Genomic DNA, 19,371 nt, shown 5'->3' on the forward strand with positions numbered 1-19,371 from the left:
GAGTCATTTTGTTATTTAAGGATGTGAATTAATTTATTTGTAGCATACAGGTCGGAGCTTCCATTTATGTACAGACGAACCGTTAAGCGGGGAGGACTTTCCAGAGCGGCAATCAGAAAATTCTCCCATTTTTACAATAATTTCATCGCGACTTGTTCCCGAATGATCGAATCGTTTCGACGCTGAAGCTTGAGGTGTTTGCGATACGCATTTCGTTTCTCTTTATGTTTACGTAGGTTCTATCCTCTAAGTTTGGCAGCCTAATCTCAGACGAAGCTACTAACAGAAAAGGTGACGAATGATTTAAATTGAACGTCTACGTTCTATGAAGTGCCTGTTGTTAGAAAAGTCAAGGATTTTTTTTCATTCTTTTATCGCTTGAAGCGTGCTTTTCTCATCGGTAATTTTTTCAGACATTTACGATTTATTCTGTCGGTCGGGAAGGACCGGAGTGTTCGTTTTAGCTACGACATGTATCTTTCCGTTCCGTCGGCCAACGTCTAGCTCATGCATCGACACCTCATCTACGAGACACTTTCCTCCTCGATTTCTTTCGCGATTCTCCCTCTGTGACATCATTATCCTTTTACCGACCAACCGAGCAAGCGACCATGAGAGCTTCCCGCTACTTCGGGGCGCGGCTAGTTCGATAGATGGAAACGATCAGAGCAGAGCTGTCTCAATCGACAACTCAGTCTAGCGGTAGGGATGGTAGCCGGTGTTTCTTCCTCCTCGGCCCTGTTTGCCATAGCTGCCGCCCTGTTGCCATTGGGCGCCGCCTCCGTAGCCTCCTTGAGGTCCTCCCCATCCTCCTTCGTATCCGCCGTAGCCACCGTATCCGCCGTAGCCACCGTATCCTCCACCGTAGCCGTAGGCGTCGTAACCGCCCCAGCCACCTTGGTTGTATCCTCCTCGTCCACCGCGACCGCCACCGCGTCCGCCTCGTCCTCCGCGCATGCCGTAGCCTCCCCAGCCTCCGCGATAAGCTGGAACGTATGAAAGTAAGTTCTTTACGGAGGCCCCCGACCTTCCAATCCGAATGGGTCCGATGGAAAACCACCTGGACACCGCACGAATATCGAGTCGTCTCAAGGGAAATTCAACGATCGATCAGTACAGACATCGGGTCTGACCCGGAGTGGGAAAACCGGAATTTATCTCTCATGAGGAACTGTCTAACGGTCACTCACTATCGTTCTTGGGTGTAGCCTTCTTGACGTCGCATTCTTTGCCATTGATAGTTTGCTTGGGCTTTTTGACGGCCGCATCGGCGGCAGCAGTAGTCTCGTAAGTCACAAAAATGAAGCCACGGCGTTGGTTCTTCTCTTTGTCCACGGGCAACTCGAGAGCCTCGATGTTACCGTACTGGCCGAAATATGTTCTGATCTCTTCTTCAGTCGTCTCGGGAGGGAGACCGCCGCAGAATACCTTCAAGGAAAATTTACGTCAGGCTCGTCCCCTCGATGTAAGGATACATTATGATGTACGTACGAATGCCGGAATAATTTTTGCCATTGATCGTAGGGCAGTATGTCAGGACCCACCTTCTTGGCGCCGGGTCGAGCCTTGGCAGCCTTGGGATCGATCTGTTTGCCTTTAATCGTATGCGGCGCGCCGGCGATGGCGTCTTCGACGGCCTGCTTCGATCCGAAGGTGATGAAACCGAAACCGCGGCTCTTCTTGGTCATGGGATCCATCTTCACGGTGCACTCTTGGATCTCACCGTATTTCTCGAAATGTGATCGGAGATCGGCATCGGTGGTGTCAAAGGACAAGCCACCGCAGAAGAGTTTCCTGTGACGCGCATGAAAAGTACAAAAACGTTAGAGGAATAGCACCGATTTAGCAGAAGCCAGTCGATATGAGTGACCCGGTAATCGTGTCACTCTTAGAGAATTACGAGCAATAAGCACCGCTGTCAGCTACATACTACAACACCGATTCGCCAACCATTGACAATTGGAAAAAAGAGTCGACCAGCCGAATCAGCAATGACCGTGTCCAGAAATGTTTACTTTATTACTCCAAATCTAGAATGGCTCAACAATTGAGAATTCTGAAACGAGGGGGTCGAAACGAACGAACGAACGAATGAATGAACGAACGGAAACCTCGCAATAAAATGAGCTCGTTTCGTAGTCTACAGGAAAAATTCCTCGAACAGGGCGACCCTTGGTCCATGTTATGGAATACCTCTTTGCCATCGATATGCGAAGTACTGTTCTAAGAGAGAGAGAGTACTTTTCGAGAGATGTGCTTGACGAAGATGAAGAGGAGATTCGGACTCATGGGACCGAAGATTCCAATTGTGAAAGTTGAGGAATTCATTCAATGAATGAGACTGAAGTTCGAGTGATTATACATTGATGTGTACTCTGGTAGGGGATAACACGTCCTGCTTCTCCACTGACTATCCAAAGCAATCCTCTGTCCCACTATTTCAGGGAAGACTCGCTAGCTAGCTACAAATCGCTCGCGGGAAAGTGAATCTTCTGGACACCGTGTTGACTTCTACGGCTCGACTCGATCGGACAGCTTGAGTGAGAGATGAATTTGAATGAGATTGATTAGAACGTTTCAATTCCATTGGATAAATTTCGGTCTCTACTACAAGGGAAAAAGGATACATTGTTGTTGTTGCTTCGATAATCGCAACCAATTATACAATAGGCAAGCTCAATTCGAACGATAGAGATCTCGACCTTGAAGACATATGACGAGAACACATCGAATGTTTGAGGAACTATTCATGGAATGCATCAAGTCAGTAAGTCAATCAATCAGCTCGAAGAAGTTTGTCATATTAAACAACTATGTACCATTTGGGCTCGCAGTGGAGACCTCGCAGCGGCAGTTGACTCGGGTCGGCGCCTGACTGCCCGGCTGGTCGTGGCTTCGGTGTCTCGGACGTCGATCATCTCTCCGCCGTCTCTCCACATCATCATCAGCACCATTTACCTCGAGCCACGGTTCGATCCTCTTGACCGGCCAACCGACCGACCTCACTCACTTACGTTGGGTGCTGCCAGCAAAATTTGTCGGCCACCGACGCGAGGAGATCGTCCACGTGACCTTCTCCATCATCAACCACAGCCAACGAGGGGAGGATTGCATCTGGGGCGAGGGGCAACACCAACAGTGGCAACGATAATCGACAGGAGCAGAAGCGGCAACAGTAAGGACGTACGGTTACAATGGGCTCTTTTGGATTCGAATCACGAGACCGTTCCTATTCCGTAATTAACAACCGCTTCGTAGGTGTTACGACCGGCGCGAGATCCACGAACTCCATGGGTGAGGCGATTTTTAAAGCAAAAAAATCATGAGCTCCCATCATTTGCATCCGTTCCTGGTCAACGGTTCTCGAGGCTGATTCGATATTTTCCGATTTGCCTACGACAGCTTGGAGAAAGCAAGAGTGACGAGTGCTGGAGACGAGAAGTGACGAGGATAGAACGTGATCCAGAATTCGATGAGAGAGAATCGAAGAAGAGGAGGAGAAAGTCAATTCCTAGGAACCTCGATCAGCCGGCTATCAGATCGGGAGAATGCTCTGTACGATCTTTGGCTATAAGCTCGAGAACTGTGTTCGTCGCCTCGTTGCAGGCGGAGGCGGAATCTCATAGGCACGGCGCTTTGAGCTTCGTTCCCTTCTGCCGGCGGGGAATCGAATGCGCTTCATCGTGAGGCAGGCCCGATCGAACAGGGTTGGAAAGAACTCCGGTTGATCGGGGATTGCACTGCACTCTATACGTCGTATTAGCCATCTTCCGCTTCGGAAAAAACGGGTCAGCGTCTGGGTGACTCGCTCCGATCTCGAACGAGGCAGGAGGACTGATATCGCAGAGTCTTTGACGGAGCAAAAGATTCTTCAGAGAGAAAAAAATTTTCATCGTTTGATCTGAGATCAGTCTGGTTGGCCTGTTGGGTTTTCAGACGATAAGCTTCCTGTCCTCGTGGTCGTCGTCGGCGTAGACGTGTTCTCGGCTTCGGCGAGAAGTCCCTCCTCGTCCATCAAGTGTTGAATGAGCTGAAAGGAAAAAGATGACCACCCCAACCGGCTATCTCCACCATCACTGGTCAATCAACGCAGAACACAGCACACTCCCTCAACCGATGAGAAATTGAACTTTCAGCAGCCTCCGAACCCGCGATCCAACGGACTCGAGATCCTGTTTCTTCCTCCTCTCTACTCGTTTGTGAAATTCATCGTCAAGTCATCCGATAACGTCGATAGAGAGCCAGTTCAGCAGAAACCGCCTACTCGGAATTGAGTACGACTCCGCGAAAGGAATCAGTCGAACATTTCGCTTTCTACTACATTGAGTCACGATTGGGAATGCGATTTTTCTAGTGATTTTTCGTGGCTTTCCTTCTCTCAAGAATCTTATACGCAGCGGAGAGAACTGGGGAGCAAGTTCTGCCGCCTAGAAAAGCGTCTCTGGTGCCATAGAGGAGTTCGATCAACGAGCATTGGACGACCCCGAATTCGAACGCAACCTGTCCTCCACTAGGCTTGAAGCGGGGAGCTTCCGCTGCGCCCGACACTGTTTTAATCTAGACTACTACAAAGCGTTCCATCATCAAGAGAATCAGTTTCCGGTCCTCGACCGCCTGAAGCACCTCGAAAATTTTTTCGACGCTCGGTCAGAGCTAGAAATGATCACGGAAGCGTGTCCCTCGCAAGTCGGAGTTTCTGTCTTGAATTCATCGTTGCGGCAAGACGTTTCTCGAGGTCACATATCTCTGGCTCAAGTATCGATTTCTCACAAGAAGTCGAAGTGCAAGACTTTCCCCCGAAAAAGACACGGGATGTCGTCGCGGTACATGGTCTGTGTATTCGTGTTCTCGAGGTCTAGAGAATCCGAGACTCCGTGCTCTGGAAATGTTTTGGAAACATTTTGGCGCTCGATATCGGTTCGGTCGACCGCGAACGAAAACAATACACCGGCCGGCGCCGCATCACCACACCGCTCGCGTGAGTGTGTAGCGCGAGAATGTATGTGTGCGAAAGGGAAACAGACGCCACGGCCATGATAGGCTTAAGCCTAACCGACTGGCCGAACCATTGAACCACCGTACAGAAACTTCAACATGCATAAGTCATAACATAGAGAAACCTAATCGTCGGCCTTCAGCCGAGTACTCGACCATAGAGATTCTTCGAACGATATAGAGCTCAGAATCGACTCGACCGGTCGAATGAAGCCGCACAGGAGAGCCCGCTAGCTCGGGACACGCTTCCGAGAGAACGGTAGAAAGCTTCGGTAGACCGTCGCTCAAGCGAGAATTTTCCAGCCGCGCGTCACCTCTCGGAGTCTACTCATCGTTCACGAAGTTTCTGACAAATCACAGCTCAGCAGAACTCTACTCACCGGTCTTCAGCGTCGGCGGTGCTGGTAGTTGTTCCATTGGAGCCGTCGGTTCCGTCTCCATTGGTAGCTTCCATTTTCTGATCTTCAACCTGCTCGACGCTTTCAGTCGTCATCTGGGCTTCCACGTCCGTCATGTTGGCACGGAAATTCGACAAACACAATTGCTTCAGCGAAAGTAGCTTGGAAACGATTCGCCGCGCTCACGAGTACGCTCGAACAACGATGGCCGGTGTGTTATATATGGAAAGGTTTTGCGACTCTCCGTAGACGGCCGCCGGGCGCTTGTTGGCTGCTCTGGCGGACGACGCTCTACTCTCCCCCTCCTCCTCGATCGGTGGTCGCCACCGGAGCCGCCAGCCGCCAGGAGGAGGGAGGCAAAAGAGGGTACTGCTTCGCCCGGGACTCGACTCGTATGTCGTCGCTTTTTCTATACGGGAAAACATTCAATCGGAATACAACGTCACACATTTAATTATCGATAATATGTGGATGCGTAGCGGGAAATATGAGACGGCGAAGTTGAACAAGGTGCATAGTGCAAGATGTTCATGGAAATGAATGTTGTACAATGAGGTTTGTGATCTATGCTTCGAAAGAGAGCGCGAGCGGGCCGGCCGACCCTGCGATTCTTCCTAAACTGAATTTTGAATTCCGTGCTCCGGATACGGAGATGACGCTGGCTCGCGGACAATTCCACGAGACCACGAAGTTCCACGCTGAACCCCTCCCTGGATCCCCCCTTCCGCAAGCTACAATTCTGCCTGAGAATCCGTTTGGCTTCGAGGGTCCTTACCAACCGTCTGTTTTCCCGGCCGTCGCGGCGATGCTTTCGTATCCAATCATCTGCTTCCCATGATTGACTTGTGCCAATGAGAGTCTTGACCTCTGAGGCGGTCAGCAGAGGACTAGGATCGTCGGAATGTGGATGTTCTTGACGGCCAGGCTGTAAACATCTCAGATGGAGTTTCCCCGGAGTCAGAGAAGCAAGTTGTAGGGCCTCTCGTGGTCATTGAACGAGTCTTTGCGCTAGGAGCTGCGGGGTCACCGACAAAACCCATTCGTAGGGATCCTCGCGTTTCCTCAGACTGTGCATATACTTGAGCGAGGATCACAGTCGGACCCCGTATTAGAGTCGAAACCTCCCCGAATCCGGGTCCCAGTGCGGCGCGGGTCAGATATAAGCTCCGGACCGTCGAGTTCAGGATTCAATATCGAGAAAAACATTTTCCATTCGCGACCGATCACCTACGCCGGATTTTGAGATTTTTCACTGACGGATACCCCCTCAACGGCGGGCACCCTCGAACGGACATGCTCCGTGGTTCGGGTCACCCCACGAGGATCTCGGAGCTGAGAAACGAAGAAAGAGAAGTCTCCCCGACACCTCCGAGTCGTTAATCACGCAGGCTTTCATCATCGGTTGATTCTCAGCGAGCTCAATCAACATCGAGCTTGTCGCTCGGAGCTTCTGAGCTTGAGATACGCCAAGGAGGGGTATCCGCAGTGACCCATCGGTGAGCAACGAGAGCCCGTGAGGAGTATAATAACAGCCAAGCAGTGGGACTGGTGAAGACATGGCTGGAGGCTCGATTCGAATCGATCACCCACACTAGCTGAAGTCGGCGGATACATACATGTACACAGGTCTCGATTCGGCTAGACACGAGAGGTAAAAATCTCGTAGAGTATTGGAGTCTCGGGGTCCGGGTATGATCAGCAAACCTGTCTGAAAGAAATCGACAACTTCGATGACCGGCGATGCCCTAAGACTTAAAGAAACATTATATGCATATTCAGATATCGCACGCTGCGAAGTAAATTCTGATCACCGTGAAAGACGATAGTGGCGTTCGCATTCGACGCCCTGGAATGGGCGTGCGAGAATTGCTGCTCCCTGTGCCAGCTCGGAATTTCCCTACGTCCTAGCGGTTCAAGAATCGCGACTTCGAAAGTTACGCATCGACCTGGGGAGGGAATGGTTCACTGTCCATGATCAATTCCCAATCAGCAATTCATCGTCAGTCGCCGATTATGGACGCCGATTTCTGTTGTTCCTTGCTCGTCGGCGGGAGCCTTTGGTTCGACATCCTGTTTTGGATATCACTTGAGTCCTGCGAAGGATCATGGCTCTCCTCTGAGACCGATCTCTTGCTCCTGATCGTGAGTTTCTTCTGGAGAAAACTCGTACCCCAGTATTAGATGGCGTAAACAACGAAAACAGGAAATGTCCGTAGCGCCGCAGGGAACCAAGAGCTCCGAAAGGACTAGCTTAGAGAACTTTGAAGTGTAAATTTGGTCCCCAATATCGTTCGGAGGCTTCGCATGCGCCGCAGGATCGCTCTCGCACGATAAGCAACCCAAGACCCACAGAGATACGTATTCCAGATGTTGGCGAGCATGCAGAGCAGCTCTGCGTGCTTATGTCGATCGCACGCTGAGGCTGGACCCGAGACTCTATCCTCGAGAGCATTTCGTCAGAGATCAATGCTGCCTTTTCGCCGTCGATTGTGTTTTGCGTCTGGATCACAACACTTTCACTGCGGCCCGTTTCCGAGAACAAACTGAAAATCTTTACTACTTGATGGAGAGCCTCAAGCCTACGGATACGCTCGCTGCGCAAGTGAGACAAGCGCCCCTTCAAGGTTCTCGCATTGAGCGTACCTGAATATGAACACATGGAACACTGATCCGCCTCGTGCTTTGACCCACAGACTCTGACCCTAGATCTGGAAATGATTGTTCAGATTTGTAACACAATGATGGAGTACTACGAAACGTATGAGAATCTGAGGCCGACGTCCTGGACCTTGGTCATGGACTTGTTGAAACCGGAGCTCAAGCCTCGCGAAGAGGTCTATTATCCTCAGGGAAAATTCAAATATTTCTCGGTCAGCAGCCTGCTCGGTGAGTAACGGTGCCGGCGTGATGACTCGATGTTCCCCAGGCTTTACTCGTCATCGCTTCGCCGAGACCATCATGAGAATATGAATGATCTCGTTTCGACAGGTGTTGGCGGGTTTGGTGCTGTCTATAAGGCCTACTTCGGAAACATCCTGTGCTGTTTGAAATTCGTGCCCCCACATATGATGCCCTCTATGAAGCACGCACTTGCGGACAAACAAGTACGTTCCGTCTCAGATACGAATCCCATCAACTCTCATCGATCCCTTGCCTGTGGGCTCAAGGGTCCCGATTCTGTTTTTAAGCTGACTCGAAGTGAAAAATAACGATGATTTTCTCTTGTTCCTGGCTATGCGGGAGTCTCCGCTCGACTTCGATGGTTTCTCCCGCTAACACCCCGCGCGGTTCGGTGGGGGCCGGCAAGCATTCTAACAGTCCTGATGGGGTCGCGAATTTTTTCGTGGAGTCCAGACGTCAAACGTCCCCCAATCGATAAATGCTGAGTGATAGCCAGACTCTCGAGTGTCTGTGACTCTTAAGGATTCCTCATGGGGCGGGAGACTTGAGGATATGCAACGATCATTTTGCGCACACTGGGATCAGCGGTGGACTCAGATTCTCAGGGATAGGGTGTGGGTCAATGCGTCGGGATGAGCGGCTTGATTTCGCAGTGCTTGGGGCGGAATGAATTGAATTTCGAGGCGCCTCCGATTCTGTTCCCCCGATCAGCGACATATGGGCGGATCGGAAATCGCGGGCTGAGACACATCGCTGACTCGTTTTGTGTGAGACATCGCCAATTCATTTTCTCGGATAACTCCGACGCCCGGGACTTGACAAGTCGGGGAGCTGAAGGCTGGCATACGAGGGAAAATATAAACAACTTCCGCGGAAAGTTTCCTGCCGTCCTCCTTCCGATAATATTCCTCCGTAACTCCAGGTTGCGAGTATGATCAATCACCCTTGTTTGGTGAAGTACTTCACGACGTTCATGACTAACGACGCCTTCGTCACCTGCATGGAATATATCCAGGTATGGATACCCGTTCTTTCCACGCCAAAGCGAGTATCCATCGATCTCGATGAGACATTCAGTGCATAATTTGCGGGGAACTCGAGTGCAGGAAGTGAGCATTTCCATCGGACGAAATCTGAGCCCAGTGAGAACTTGATGAGCAGCTCGATTTATGCTGCAGGGTACAGATCTTACGAAATTACTCAAGGAAGCTGGCTACGGTCTCCCTTCAGGATTAGTGCGACTGATCGCTTCGCAGTTGGGTCTCGCTGTGCAGCACCTTCATTTCAAGGGTTTCATCCACCGCGACATCAAGGTGAGCCATCGTTTGGCGGTTGCTTCTTTGTGAAGTCCCGATCTCTAATATGCTTTCATTTCCTCGCAGCCGGACAACATTATGATTCTCTGTGGTGGTCGCATTAAACTCATTGACTTCGACACCTGCAAAGTATCGATGGGAAAATACTCAAGAAAATACATGCCAACATTCAATGAGAAAACCGGTTTCGAATTCTCGACGAGCGAAGTGGCCGGCACACTGAACTACATGCCTCCTGAAGCTTTCCATGAGACTGGTCTAGGTAGATCCACTGACTGGTGAGGGCGACGGAGCAGCATCGCCACATCATTATATCCCGCACCCGATCTTCGAAAGATGGAAGTAACCCCAGGACTCTAATTAGGTGGGCTATCGGTGTCGTGACCTATGAAATTGCGACCGGCTCTCAACCTTTCCGGGGCTTCACCGAGGAACAAGTACGACCTCAGATCGTGAGAGCGAGGTACTCTTGGCCCGCGACCCGATACTGGAATCAGTATCTGGTGCAATTCGTTGCAGATTGTCTCACGGTTGACCCGACCGGTGAGTTCAGCGATCGGCGATACCTCTCAGACTGAAATCCTCCGCAGTCCCGACCGAGCCTTAATTTATTCCTCGTAGCCAGATTATGCTCTGCGAGGTACTCAGACTTCCAGAGCCACCCTTATTTTGACGGGATTGATTTCCACTCGGTGGAAACAGCTCCGGTTCTGTACGACTTTCCTTTGATCGACGAAGTTATCGGTCGGACGCCCGCTCATTTGACGGACGGAATCGTGTATAACTCGCCTCAGAGTGAATGCAAGAGATTGCGTCTATTCCCGCAAATGGACTTCCAGGTCGGAGAGCGGGAATCCACAGATGTTTTACGGGCGAGTATAATGATTACCACCCGGAAGCTCCCCCGCATGACTCTGACAAGACTCCTCCTTCCAGGATCTCGAGGATCAGGATGGCATCTATTGTTATTCGTCGCCCGGCTTCATCCGATGCATCGAGGCCTATTGTAGGAATGAAGTGCCCACCTACGAAGATATTTATGAGGATCAGGAGTTCCTGGATGTCGAGGACGATTACAGCGTCCCGTATGTTTTCGTGAATTTGCTCGCTGAGGTTCGTTCAGAGTACATGCTTCCGCTAGGAGAATCGTATTCGTCGGCTCCATTTCATGAAGCAATTATGATCCCACAGTCTAAGGCCGATAGCAAGAGGCCTTCCATCGCACTGAGTCCCGAGGACGCACTGTCGGGAAAACCCGCCGTCATTACGAAGAAATTTGGCTCGTTCGTCAAGAAGACGATCGTCAAAGACAAGGGACCTAAACTCTCTAGAGCTGCTGCCCGAACAAGCCGCGCCGCTAAGAAGTTGTCGCCACCGACAAGTGACCGTCAAGAGCAGCTGAGAAAACTCAAGACCGTCGAAGGGGTGAGACCGGACGATCGATCGAAGCCAGAACCGAAACGAGTCAAGGATGGAAAACGAGGGGACCGATCCATAAAAATACAAGGCATGCCTGATTCGAAGGAGAAAAATGTCGCAACCCGGAAACCACCAGCGGAGCTCAAGCGCCGCGCCTCCGAACACGGGAAAAGCCTTCCGATGGTGGAGCTGGGAGCGGAAACCGCCTCGGGAGCAAAAAACAAGTCGGCGAGCACCTCTGGTGAGAGGCGCACGAGGAAAGCCTCCAGCGGACGGCGTTCCGGAAGATTGAGCGAAGAAGCACAAGGAGAAAGCTCCAAGAAATAAGGAAAGGGATCCATGATCTGACTAAGCGATTATCGGTAATCGGATTGGGGAATCCCGCAGAATCTTGAAATCTTCGAAATGTCTCGCTATGTGACTGAGGCCTATGATGGCGGATACTAGGGTATTCTGATGTGGTAATAAATAAGAGAAGCTCACTTGGCGCTCGAGGGCGGCGGCTACGTTTCGCAAATTTCTCCCTGAGAAAAGGATCTCTCTGAGTGGAGGGATCAGGGCTTCAAGTTGAGCTGTCCAGCTCCCAGCCTCCACATTGAAGTACCCGATGCCAATCCTGAGAGCGAAGATTTCATATGATTCATCAGAACGACGGAAGACTTCTCATTGAGTCGCCACCCGCGGAGCTTTCAATTTGGCAGGGATCGAGTGATTCCGGATTATATGGCAACCTCTCTAACCTATGCCATGACGATAAGCCCGAGGACGTGTAATCCGATGTAATAAGCGCCACTGTTCTCCGACGCGAGAAATCCCGATAGAGAATCAGCACTTCTCGCTGATATTCTAATTCCAGGCTACCATTCTTATTGTGCCTGAATGAGGATATGGTCATTACGTAGATTCCGATTCGCCGGAACTGACGGGTAATCCGAAACTCGCATGCGTAAATGTTTTGTATGCTGAGAATTTCTTGACTGTGCGAAGCGGAGGCATTGAGTGAGGTCTACTCGCCTACGTCAAGTTAAACTGAAGACGTGCTCGCTCCTCCATTCTCCCGAGCCCGAAAATCACTCGACGATCTCAGATGCAATGAATTCGGTATTGAGTCACATCTTTGTGGTGCTGTGCCTTTCGACAGCAGGTAAGCTCTCGTAGCCGTTGGACAAAAACTGACTATCTGGAGCTCCCGGCCGAGCTCGAATCTAGAGCGTCCTGGAGGTGATGGACGCTGATAGACGACGCCTTCCATGACATCTAACAAGCTGTTCTTCTTGCTGCGGAAAGTATCATCATCCGAAGAGCTCAATTGCACAGGGCCTGGCATCGTCGATGCTATCATGGCGAAGATCGCCGAAATGCCTGAGCTGGATCCGTACCATTCAGAACCGATGTCGATGCTTGGTGCTAAACTAGTGAACGTATGTCTTCTTTCACTCTGAGACTCCGAAAAGGATGAAGTCACAGTTTCGCCAGGAGTCGCGCAGTTCCATGCAGAGCACTGATTGCACCTTCAACAGATAACGTTCAATGGCCTCTCACGGATGAAATCAGCAAAGGCGCCGCGGTTCAACCGACTGGACAATAACACAGTGCAGATTATATTCCCTATCCAATACTCAACTATATTCGGCAACGCGGCTTACGAAGTGAGGAGTTCCATGTGATTCACAAGTCTAACGAAGATCTTTACCTCGATGTGGGTTGGAGCTAAAATATGAAACCTTCTAGATGCAATTCTTCAAAGGGGGAGTACGTTTCACCCTCAAAGGAGTCGTTGCGGAGTTTGACGGTGTACTCGACACAACAACGGACGATGTAAGCAACACTCAAGAGTGTTCTACGAGCTTGATTCGAGACCCGATGGCAAGCTTCACGGGCTGAAGCTCCTCCGTCCTTTCAGGTCAAACTTACCAAGTTCAGGTTCATTCACATTGGAGATATCGATGTGAAGGTCGACGGGCCGGCGCAAGTTTTCGCGGGTACGATAAAGCAGGAGGTCAACAACAAACGTCACCGCTTCAGCTCCAAGATCAGCAAGAAAGTCCCGGTGCTGTTCAACGAGAAAGATCCCAAGATCGACCTTCAGTGCTTGAATAGCGAAACCGACGTCTTGAATTAGTGTGTCGGTGGGTTCCCCGGAATGAGAGTCTGACTTGCTGTCCATCATGTCCCAAAAACTACCCATGAGCTTTCATCAACATCATTTGATAAAAAGCTCGTGTTCAGTGCTGTAGGTACACGGGAATCTCATTCATTGGGAGCGGCCTCGAGGATTCGCCTAGCGCTCTGTGGTCGAGGCGATGACTCGAGGTGAACTTCGGTTCACAGGAAAATTGATCCAAACTATTCGCAGGAAGAGTTTGCTTTGATCATCCATCCCTCAGCCTTGGAGAGTTGTCCTACATACATAGTCGAAGGTCTGATCTAATAAATGCTTTTCGTGAAAACGAGCTGATTCTGATGGACGGACACCGGGAACTGGGAAGTCCTGTGCTAGCCCTGAGTCTCTACTACACGAACAATATTCAGAGGCTCAGATAGATCGGGCATGCCCATCTATTGGATTATACAGATGTATCAATGGTCTATTTCGCGACTCTGCGAAACTCCAATGTGAGTCTGCTCCGGGAAGTGATCTCATGGCAGATCTCCCTAGAAGATATCAGAAATTGACTGTCCAGCAGCGAGGGATATCGCTGCTCCCGTCTCTCGGGAAGTCTTCGGGCTCAGAACTGCTCGACGAATGCATCGCTGGCATAGCAGGATGGTGTGCGCGCCTACTGGCATGATTCACGTCCGGCGGGGAACGCTAGGAATAGCGCGAAGCTCAAGCCTGGTCGACCGTTTCTCGCCCTAGGTTTCCGCAGGATGCCCGCTTCCCCGGGCTGTACGCGAAACTTTTCTTCTGGACCATGATCCAGGGGATCAGAGCTAAGGGCGCGAAGGCCGGCAAACCGAAGGGCCAGGTAGGTTATCGACCGCAAGGATGGGTGGTCGGTGGTCGACGAGCTCCTTCCGCTCAGCATCGACGAGGATTCGGAACCAGAGCTCGGAACCAGACCCCTTCTATTGTGGACACAGTCGAGGCTCTGATTTCCACATGTGGTTCCGGAATTATGTCGACACCAGATCGACGTTAGAGGCTCTTGCCTCCTGTCCCCCCGGCCCGCCGGCGGCACACCCGCGATCGCTGATGATGATCTTCGCTGCGAACCATGCGCACACGGTCGTTGGTGGTTGTTGCTTGTGATCTGCGTCTTTCGTCTTCTGCTCTCGACGCTGAGCCGGGCAGAAGGGACGAAAAGTTTGAACGGGAAAAGTTACGCACTGGATTTCGGTATTCAGGAGCGGAAGACGGCGAGGAGGAATCTCCCCACCGGTCACGATGGCTCAGTGTGAGAAACTTCGGCTGGAGTGTGAGAGCTTGTTCCGCAAATGTTTAGAAGCGGAGCATGTCAACATCGGAGACTGCGAACCTTTGTCTCAAGTAGAAGGCAGTGAACGAGCCCGCATCACCGACTTGGCCCTGCGGAACGTACTCTGGGGAATTCTCGATGAGATCCAGAGCAACCACGATGACGATTCCGCGCAGAAGGAGAAACTCACAAATCTTGTCGATCTACTGGTATCTCTGTGTGAGCGAGAGTTTGCATCGCCCAACTTGCCCGGTGAGCTACCGCCGAGACCTTCGACCAGAAGCATTTCCTCCTTGAAGGATTGTGAGAACGCCTCGATGCCGAGCCCAAGCTCTGAGTCTGAAGAAATGATGATTCCCTTGCAGCTACAATTTTCACGGACATTTTCGACACCTTGACGATATCGCGATGTGAAAAAGTCTTCCATCTGATGGAAGACAAGGTAGAGGTTTGGAAGAAACCTCTATTCTTCAGTCATTGTAAAAACCAGATGCTGCGCATGTGCAACGATCTCCTTCGTCGTCTAAGCAAGAGTCAGAACACGGTGTTCTGCGGCCAAATACTCATAGTGCTAGCCAAGCTGTTCCCTCTGTCAGAACGGTCCGGCCTGAACATCGTGTCCGAGTTCAACTCTGAAAATATTTCCATTCACAACGTTGAAGATGGCGATGCCGATACTAGTTCGGACGACGGGCACCTCAAAGTCAGCCACAATTTATATCGCAAATTCTGGAGCCTGCAAGATTTCTTCCGGCAACCGCACCTGTGCTATGACGAAAACCACTGGCGTCAGATGACCAGATGCAGTAGTGAAGTGCTCACAGTGTTCTCATCCTTCAAGCTCGACGAGCAGGCCGTACTGTCGAAGAGTCAACCATACTTCGCGAAGTACCTCACATCGAGGAGACTATTCCAGCTGGAGTTATCCGATTCAAACTTCAGAAGATGTATTCTTATACAGTTTTTAATCATGTTCCAATACTTGAAAGCCACAGTTCGATTCAAATTGGAGAAACATTTCCTCTCCGAAAACCAAGCTCAATGGGTACGGGAGAAAACCGAAGAAATCTACAAACTCCTGCAGGAAACTCCACCCGACGGCCTGGAATTCGCGCGGTTAGTGTCCTCATGACTTGTCGATCGTTCGGGTCGTGTCTTGACCTGAAATTGCCGGAATTCGGCATCGTTATCAGCAGGGAAAAGACTGAAAGAACATATCCTGGAATTTTCAGCGCCATCGAGAATATCTTGGTGCGAGAAGAGCATTGGAATGCCTGGAAAAACGATAATTGTCCGGCGTTCAAAAAAGCGGACGTCATGGGACGAAAATGTGGTCGTAGGAGGAAGAAGGTTGGGGACGACGTTCGGGAGCACCTCGAAAAAGGTTCGTTCATCCACCTCTCGGAACTTGTATTGCAGCGGAAAACTCCCCTTGAAGTGTAGTTCCTAGTCCCGTCTCCGGCGAGTTCGAAGTTTGGGAGTTTTACTTCCTGATTCAAGGAATCTATTTCCAACTTCAGGTCAAATCGCTATGGGGGGTCCCGAATTGAACAAGGTTTTCAATATATGTCCTGATCATTGGGAAGCTTGCCGGGTTGAGAGGCGATGCTATGTTCCTGGTATGACTGAATTTTTCGAAGAAGCCATTGCTCAAGCTGATCCCGCCGCCTGCGTCGAGGATCAGTATAAACTGGTTGCCAATCCGAATTGGGGATGGAGAGCACTTAGGATCCTCTCTCAAAAATCATTGCATTTCTTCACTTCGACGAACCAGCCCGCGAAGTCCCTTCCAAACTACCTCGACACAATGGTACGTATCTTTCCGGGCTGGATGTCGCGCGATGAGCCCCGCAACATCTCGAATTTTCTCGTAGCGGTCTGATTTCTAATCGAGTCCGGGGGGAACAGAAAATTAATTCAATAATCCCTCACCAGGTGGGCTTCCTCGCGAAAGACCTCTGCATCAATCGCGATCCAAAAGAACCTAATGGTGTCGTACGGGTTGAAGATGACGACAATTCTCAAGACGATTTTAAGGAGGAAGATAGCGAGGCAGTGAATAGCGAAGTCGCGCTCAAAACTTCCGATCTCAGTTCCAACAGTCGCAACAACGGCGTCGACGTAAGGGCTCCTTCCCGTGGAGGGGAATTATTGTTTTCGAAGGATTCATCAGCTCAGAGCTGGGGCCAATCAATTCCGTTTGTTTCCGATACTCATACAGGAGGAACCCCCGGAAAAGCGTTCTCGGATTGTGGTGCAGACAACACCGACTGCAACCAAGGACACATTGTCTGCAGAAACAATCGATCGTCTCGCGCAGATTTTAGCTGAAGATTGCATGAAGCTGGCTCCTTTCATGGGTCTTAATGAGGATGATCTGCAGTACATTCAGAGTGAGTTGCCCGAGTTACCAAATCGGGGATCCGAGAGACACACGCCCAGAATCATCCGCGACTTCGCGATAGCCGCTCAATCATTGTCTACGAACTCGAATCTCCACCCATAGGTCAACACGAGGAGCCGGCGGCTCAAGCAAAGCATCTGCTTACGCTATGGAAGGAGAACGAGACCGAGGATGCGACAATGGACACGATCAAACAGCTCCTGGCTAAAGTAGGCTTGTCAGCGAAGCTCCAATCATTGTGAAGGACAGACTTTCAAGACGGGAGTCCGACAATCTGTACAGACTAGCGAAAACATGTTATGAGCCTCTATTTTGTACGAGAAATCGCAAATTACCTCGTCTGGATTGTTTTGCACGCTGAGGGACTTCGGTGTATGTATATTAAGCTAAAACAATCTCATCTCTTGATGAGTGACTCTTCTCCGAACATAACTTCCTGGAATATGATAGAAATAAATGTCTCGATTGCGGAGCCCCGAGTCGACTTTTCTCCTTCGCGGATATCCGGCGTAGATTCAAGATCCTCGAAAATCACAATATTTCCAACGTTATTTATTTTTCGGCGCACCATACGCCTCGGGCATTCGCTCGATGGTATAACGCTTATCCACAATGTACATAATAGGCACGCCCGGAATCTTCCGAATGCGTCGCTTGAGATCTTTATCACAGGTTCCGACGATGAAGCACTTGTGCTGAAATGATAAACTCCATCGTACATTGATTTCGTGGGACTCGGATTCACACCGTTGACAGAAAACAGGATAGACCTTCTCTGTATAGCCCCACCTCAGTTACTCTTTGGACGAGACAATCATCTGCGTAAATTCCTTTATGTGAACAAGTGAGCCTCTCGAATCGCGGGTCCTTCGCAATTCGTAAAGCCACCCTATACTTGGTGCCGAGTCTCTCCAGTTCTCCCATGACACAATCGGTGATGTATGGCACGCATTTGGCGTACAGACAGTCCATCATGGCTTGGATTATGTCCAGCTTATGGAGCACAGAAAAGTTGATAAAGTTGGTGTCCATGAGAATCCTATAGGGCGGTCCGAGCTGCTCATTGTATCTGAAGTACAGCGCTGACGAGTATTGAGCCCTGGAAAAGGGGTCGAACATTACACCGAAATGAAACACACAACCTTCAGACGCGCGATCACCACGGAGGAAAAGCGCACAGCACCGGGAATCTGGCTTGGCGCGGAATCTATCGATGCGGCCATCCCGAAAGGAGCGCCACGTCGCAGCTTCAGGTATGTACGCATACCGCAACTGATTTAAGAACAAGATCGAAGGAGTCTCGAGAGGGTGGATGGCTGAGCCTCTCGAGAGCGATCGCGTGGGTCCTCAACTCCCAGAAAGCCACGCTATACTGCCCGTAGATTCATCCTGTCTACATTTTTTTCGACTTACACTTCTCGTACAGCGTCGGATTCCTTGACTGTCTTCTTGAGTCTCTGAGCGCGGTCCTTCTCCTTCCTGGAAAGACTCGCTTAGACTCCTCGGAATTCGAATACCATAGTGCCGAAGGATTGCATCATATAGGATAGAGATGGTACGATTCGAGTACTCACAGACGCTGATCGGATAAGTTGATCATTCTCTTCATCGCCGCGAATTTATTCGACTGCTTCTTCTTTAATTTACCCTGTTGGAAATTACCGTCGGTGAGAGAATCCCTCGACATCCGAAAGCTCTCCCGGGGATTCTGTCCTCACGCAGAACAGACATGGGGTTGACTGGCTCAGTGCTAGAATTGAAGGTCACACGAGGACAGTTCCCAGCATAAGTCCTCACGACGCACGTACTCACCATTGCTGTTTTATTTTTTCAGGTCCGGAACGTTCGATTTCAGAAGGGCCACCGTTGTCCACCGTCTTCGCTGCTCCAAACCACGTGTTTTTGTTTACACATAACAAAGGTCTACGTCTGCGTTACACTCAGCCTGCGGTAGGAATCGCGTATCGCGTCAGACAGCTCCATCTCCCATAACGGCAAACGCGCGAGCATAGAATCGTACCGGCCCTTCCAATGGAGATTCCGACGAAAAAAGACTGGGGGATAAGGCCCCGACCGAAATCAGAGAGATCGACATTCAACATGAATTCGAGTGGTCGATGATGTCGATGATCCCTGCTGATATTCTCAATGAAATCAAGCGCCCGTTTGTATCGTAGTCCGATGACTCGGGAAGCCGGACTGCGGTCTTCTCGGGCCTCCGGCATGCCCCAAGAACGAAATCGCCTAAACTGATGTCAAGAATCCGGTCGAAATGGAGCAGTATTTCAGTAAATTTGTGTCGCACTCCGATAGATTTCGAGTCAAGATTTCGTAAACTCCTCACGACTCACTCAGGCGACTTCTTGAGATACGAGCTCGGATCGACAACGACCTTGGGGTCCGGTAGTGATATGCCTATGTCGATGAGAAATTCTCCACGAAAGTATTCTTCTCCGAAGTCGAACTTTATTCACGACGGTATCCACAATAGTATTAACAAGGGGATTCCACATAGTCTC

The 19,371-nt window shown here is 50.4% G+C and overlaps 5 protein-coding genes across 6 annotated transcripts; 3 read left to right on the top strand and 2 right to left on the bottom strand.

The window, feature by feature from the left end:
• Positions 1–6: 6 nt before the first annotated feature.
• Positions 7–5,638, bottom strand: LOC100906101 (RNA-binding protein squid). The gene is made up of 4 exons (XM_029113139.1): positions 5,376–5,638; positions 1,545–1,794; positions 1,191–1,428; positions 7–986 (listed from the first exon to the last, which is right to left on the bottom strand). Exons 1-4 carry the CDS (start codon positions 5,507–5,509, stop codon positions 697–699), a joined length of 912 nt encoding a protein of 303 aa, XP_028968972.1. The 5' UTR covers positions 5,510–5,638; the 3' UTR covers positions 7–696.
• A 2,318-nt stretch (positions 5,639–7,956) lies between these two features.
• Positions 7,957–11,912, top strand: LOC114828561 (serine/threonine-protein kinase KIPK2-like). Its single transcript, XM_029113135.1, has 11 exons — positions 7,957–7,995; positions 8,087–8,279; positions 8,382–8,497; positions 9,217–9,309; positions 9,473–9,607; positions 9,677–9,888; positions 9,975–10,153; positions 10,232–10,449; positions 10,547–10,723; positions 10,802–11,035; positions 11,886–11,912. The coding sequence occupies exons 1-11, from the start codon at positions 7,957–7,959 to the stop codon at positions 11,910–11,912; spliced, it is 1,623 nt and encodes a 540-aa protein (XP_028968968.1).
• Positions 11,913–12,029: 117 nt separating this feature from the next.
• LOC100900240 (uncharacterized) lies at positions 12,030–13,476 on the top strand. 2 transcript variants are annotated; one of them, XM_018641860.1, is made up of 6 exons: positions 12,030–12,173; positions 12,317–12,450; positions 12,550–12,678; positions 12,761–12,847; positions 12,933–13,158; positions 13,259–13,403. In XM_018641860.1, exons 1-5 carry the CDS (start codon positions 12,122–12,124, stop codon positions 13,149–13,151), a joined length of 621 nt encoding a protein of 206 aa, XP_018497376.1. In that variant the 5' UTR covers positions 12,030–12,121; the 3' UTR covers positions 13,152–13,158; positions 13,259–13,403. The 2 variants fall into 2 exon arrangements, with proteins under 2 accessions (XP_018497376.1, XP_003738886.1); XM_003738838.2 differs by having other exon boundaries at positions 12,933–13,476.
• Positions 13,477–14,417: 941 nt separating this feature from the next.
• On the top strand, positions 14,418–17,311 carry Hpr1 (THO complex 1-like protein Hpr1). The gene is made up of 7 exons (XM_003738876.2): positions 14,418–14,700; positions 14,814–15,564; positions 15,681–15,832; positions 15,969–16,258; positions 16,384–16,569; positions 16,670–16,841; positions 16,955–17,311. Exons 1-7 carry the CDS (start codon positions 14,418–14,420, stop codon positions 17,092–17,094), a joined length of 1,974 nt encoding a protein of 657 aa, XP_003738924.1. The 3' UTR covers positions 17,095–17,311.
• Positions 17,312–17,383: 72 nt separating this feature from the next.
• Positions 17,384–18,755, bottom strand: Bka (FCF1 rRNA-processing protein Bka). Its single transcript, XM_003738839.1, has 5 exons — positions 18,665–18,755; positions 18,427–18,500; positions 18,266–18,331; positions 17,642–17,951; positions 17,384–17,547 (listed from the first exon to the last, which is right to left on the bottom strand). The coding sequence occupies exons 1-5, from the start codon at positions 18,665–18,667 to the stop codon at positions 17,401–17,403; spliced, it is 600 nt and encodes a 199-aa protein (XP_003738887.1). The 5' UTR covers positions 18,668–18,755; the 3' UTR covers positions 17,384–17,400.
• Positions 18,756–19,371: the final 616 nt, after the last annotated feature.

This window comes from Galendromus occidentalis, unplaced genomic scaffold, assembly GCF_000255335.2.
Source record: "Galendromus occidentalis unplaced genomic scaffold, Mocc_1.1 scf7180000076336, whole genome shotgun sequence".
Taxonomy (NCBI): Eukaryota; Metazoa; Arthropoda; class Arachnida; order Mesostigmata; family Phytoseiidae; genus Galendromus; species Galendromus occidentalis.

Bases quoted from the DNA above. Each gene is read 5' to 3' on its own strand.
- LOC100900240 (XM_003738838.2), top strand. From the start codon at position 12,122: ATGAATTCGGTATTGAGTCACATCTTTGTGGTGCTGTGCCTTTCGACA. The intron at 12,174-12,316 runs GTAAGCTCTCGT...TGCTGCGGAAAG, and splicing joins GCTGTGCCTTTCGACAGCAG to TATCATCATCCGAAGAGCTC. The intron at 12,848-12,932 runs GTAAGCAACACT...CCGTCCTTTCAG, and splicing joins TCGACACAACAACGGACGAT to GTCAAACTTACCAAGTTCAG.
- LOC114828561 (XM_029113135.1), top strand. From the start codon at position 7,957: ATGGAGAGCCTCAAGCCTACGGATACGCTCGCTGCGCAA. The intron at 10,724-10,801 runs GTTCGTTCAGAG...ATGATCCCACAG, and splicing joins TCGTGAATTTGCTCGCTGAG to TCTAAGGCCGATAGCAAGAG. The intron at 11,036-11,885 runs GTGAGACCGGAC...TTCTAATTCCAG, and splicing joins AACTCAAGACCGTCGAAGGG to GCTACCATTCTTATTGTGCC.
- Hpr1 (XM_003738876.2), top strand. From the start codon at position 14,418: ATGGCTCAGTGTGAGAAACTTCGGCTGGAGTGTGAGAGCTTGTTCCGC. The intron at 14,701-14,813 runs GTGAGCTACCGC...ATTCCCTTGCAG, and splicing joins TGCATCGCCCAACTTGCCCG to CTACAATTTTCACGGACATT. The intron at 16,570-16,669 runs GTAAGGGCTCCT...ATACTCATACAG, and splicing joins GTCGCAACAACGGCGTCGAC to GAGGAACCCCCGGAAAAGCG.
- LOC100906101 (XM_029113139.1), bottom strand. From the start codon at position 5,509: ATGACGGACGTGGAAGCCCAGATGACGACTGAAAGCGTCGAGCAGGTT. The intron at 1,429-1,544 runs GTGGGTCCTGAC...TTTTCCTTGAAG, and splicing joins CTCGACCCGGCGCCAAGAAG to GTATTCTGCGGCGGTCTCCC. The intron at 987-1,190 runs GTGAGTGACCGT...CATACGTTCCAG, and splicing joins GGCTACACCCAAGAACGATA to CTTATCGCGGAGGCTGGGGA.
- Bka (XM_003738839.1), bottom strand. The intron at 17,952-18,265 runs GTAAGTCGAAAA...CCCCTTTTCCAG, and splicing joins TCCGACGCTGTACGAGAAGT to GGCTCAATACTCGTCAGCGC. The intron at 17,548-17,641 runs GTGGGGCTATAC...TTATCATTTCAG, and splicing joins TCGTCCAAAGAGTAACTGAG to CACAAGTGCTTCATCGTCGG.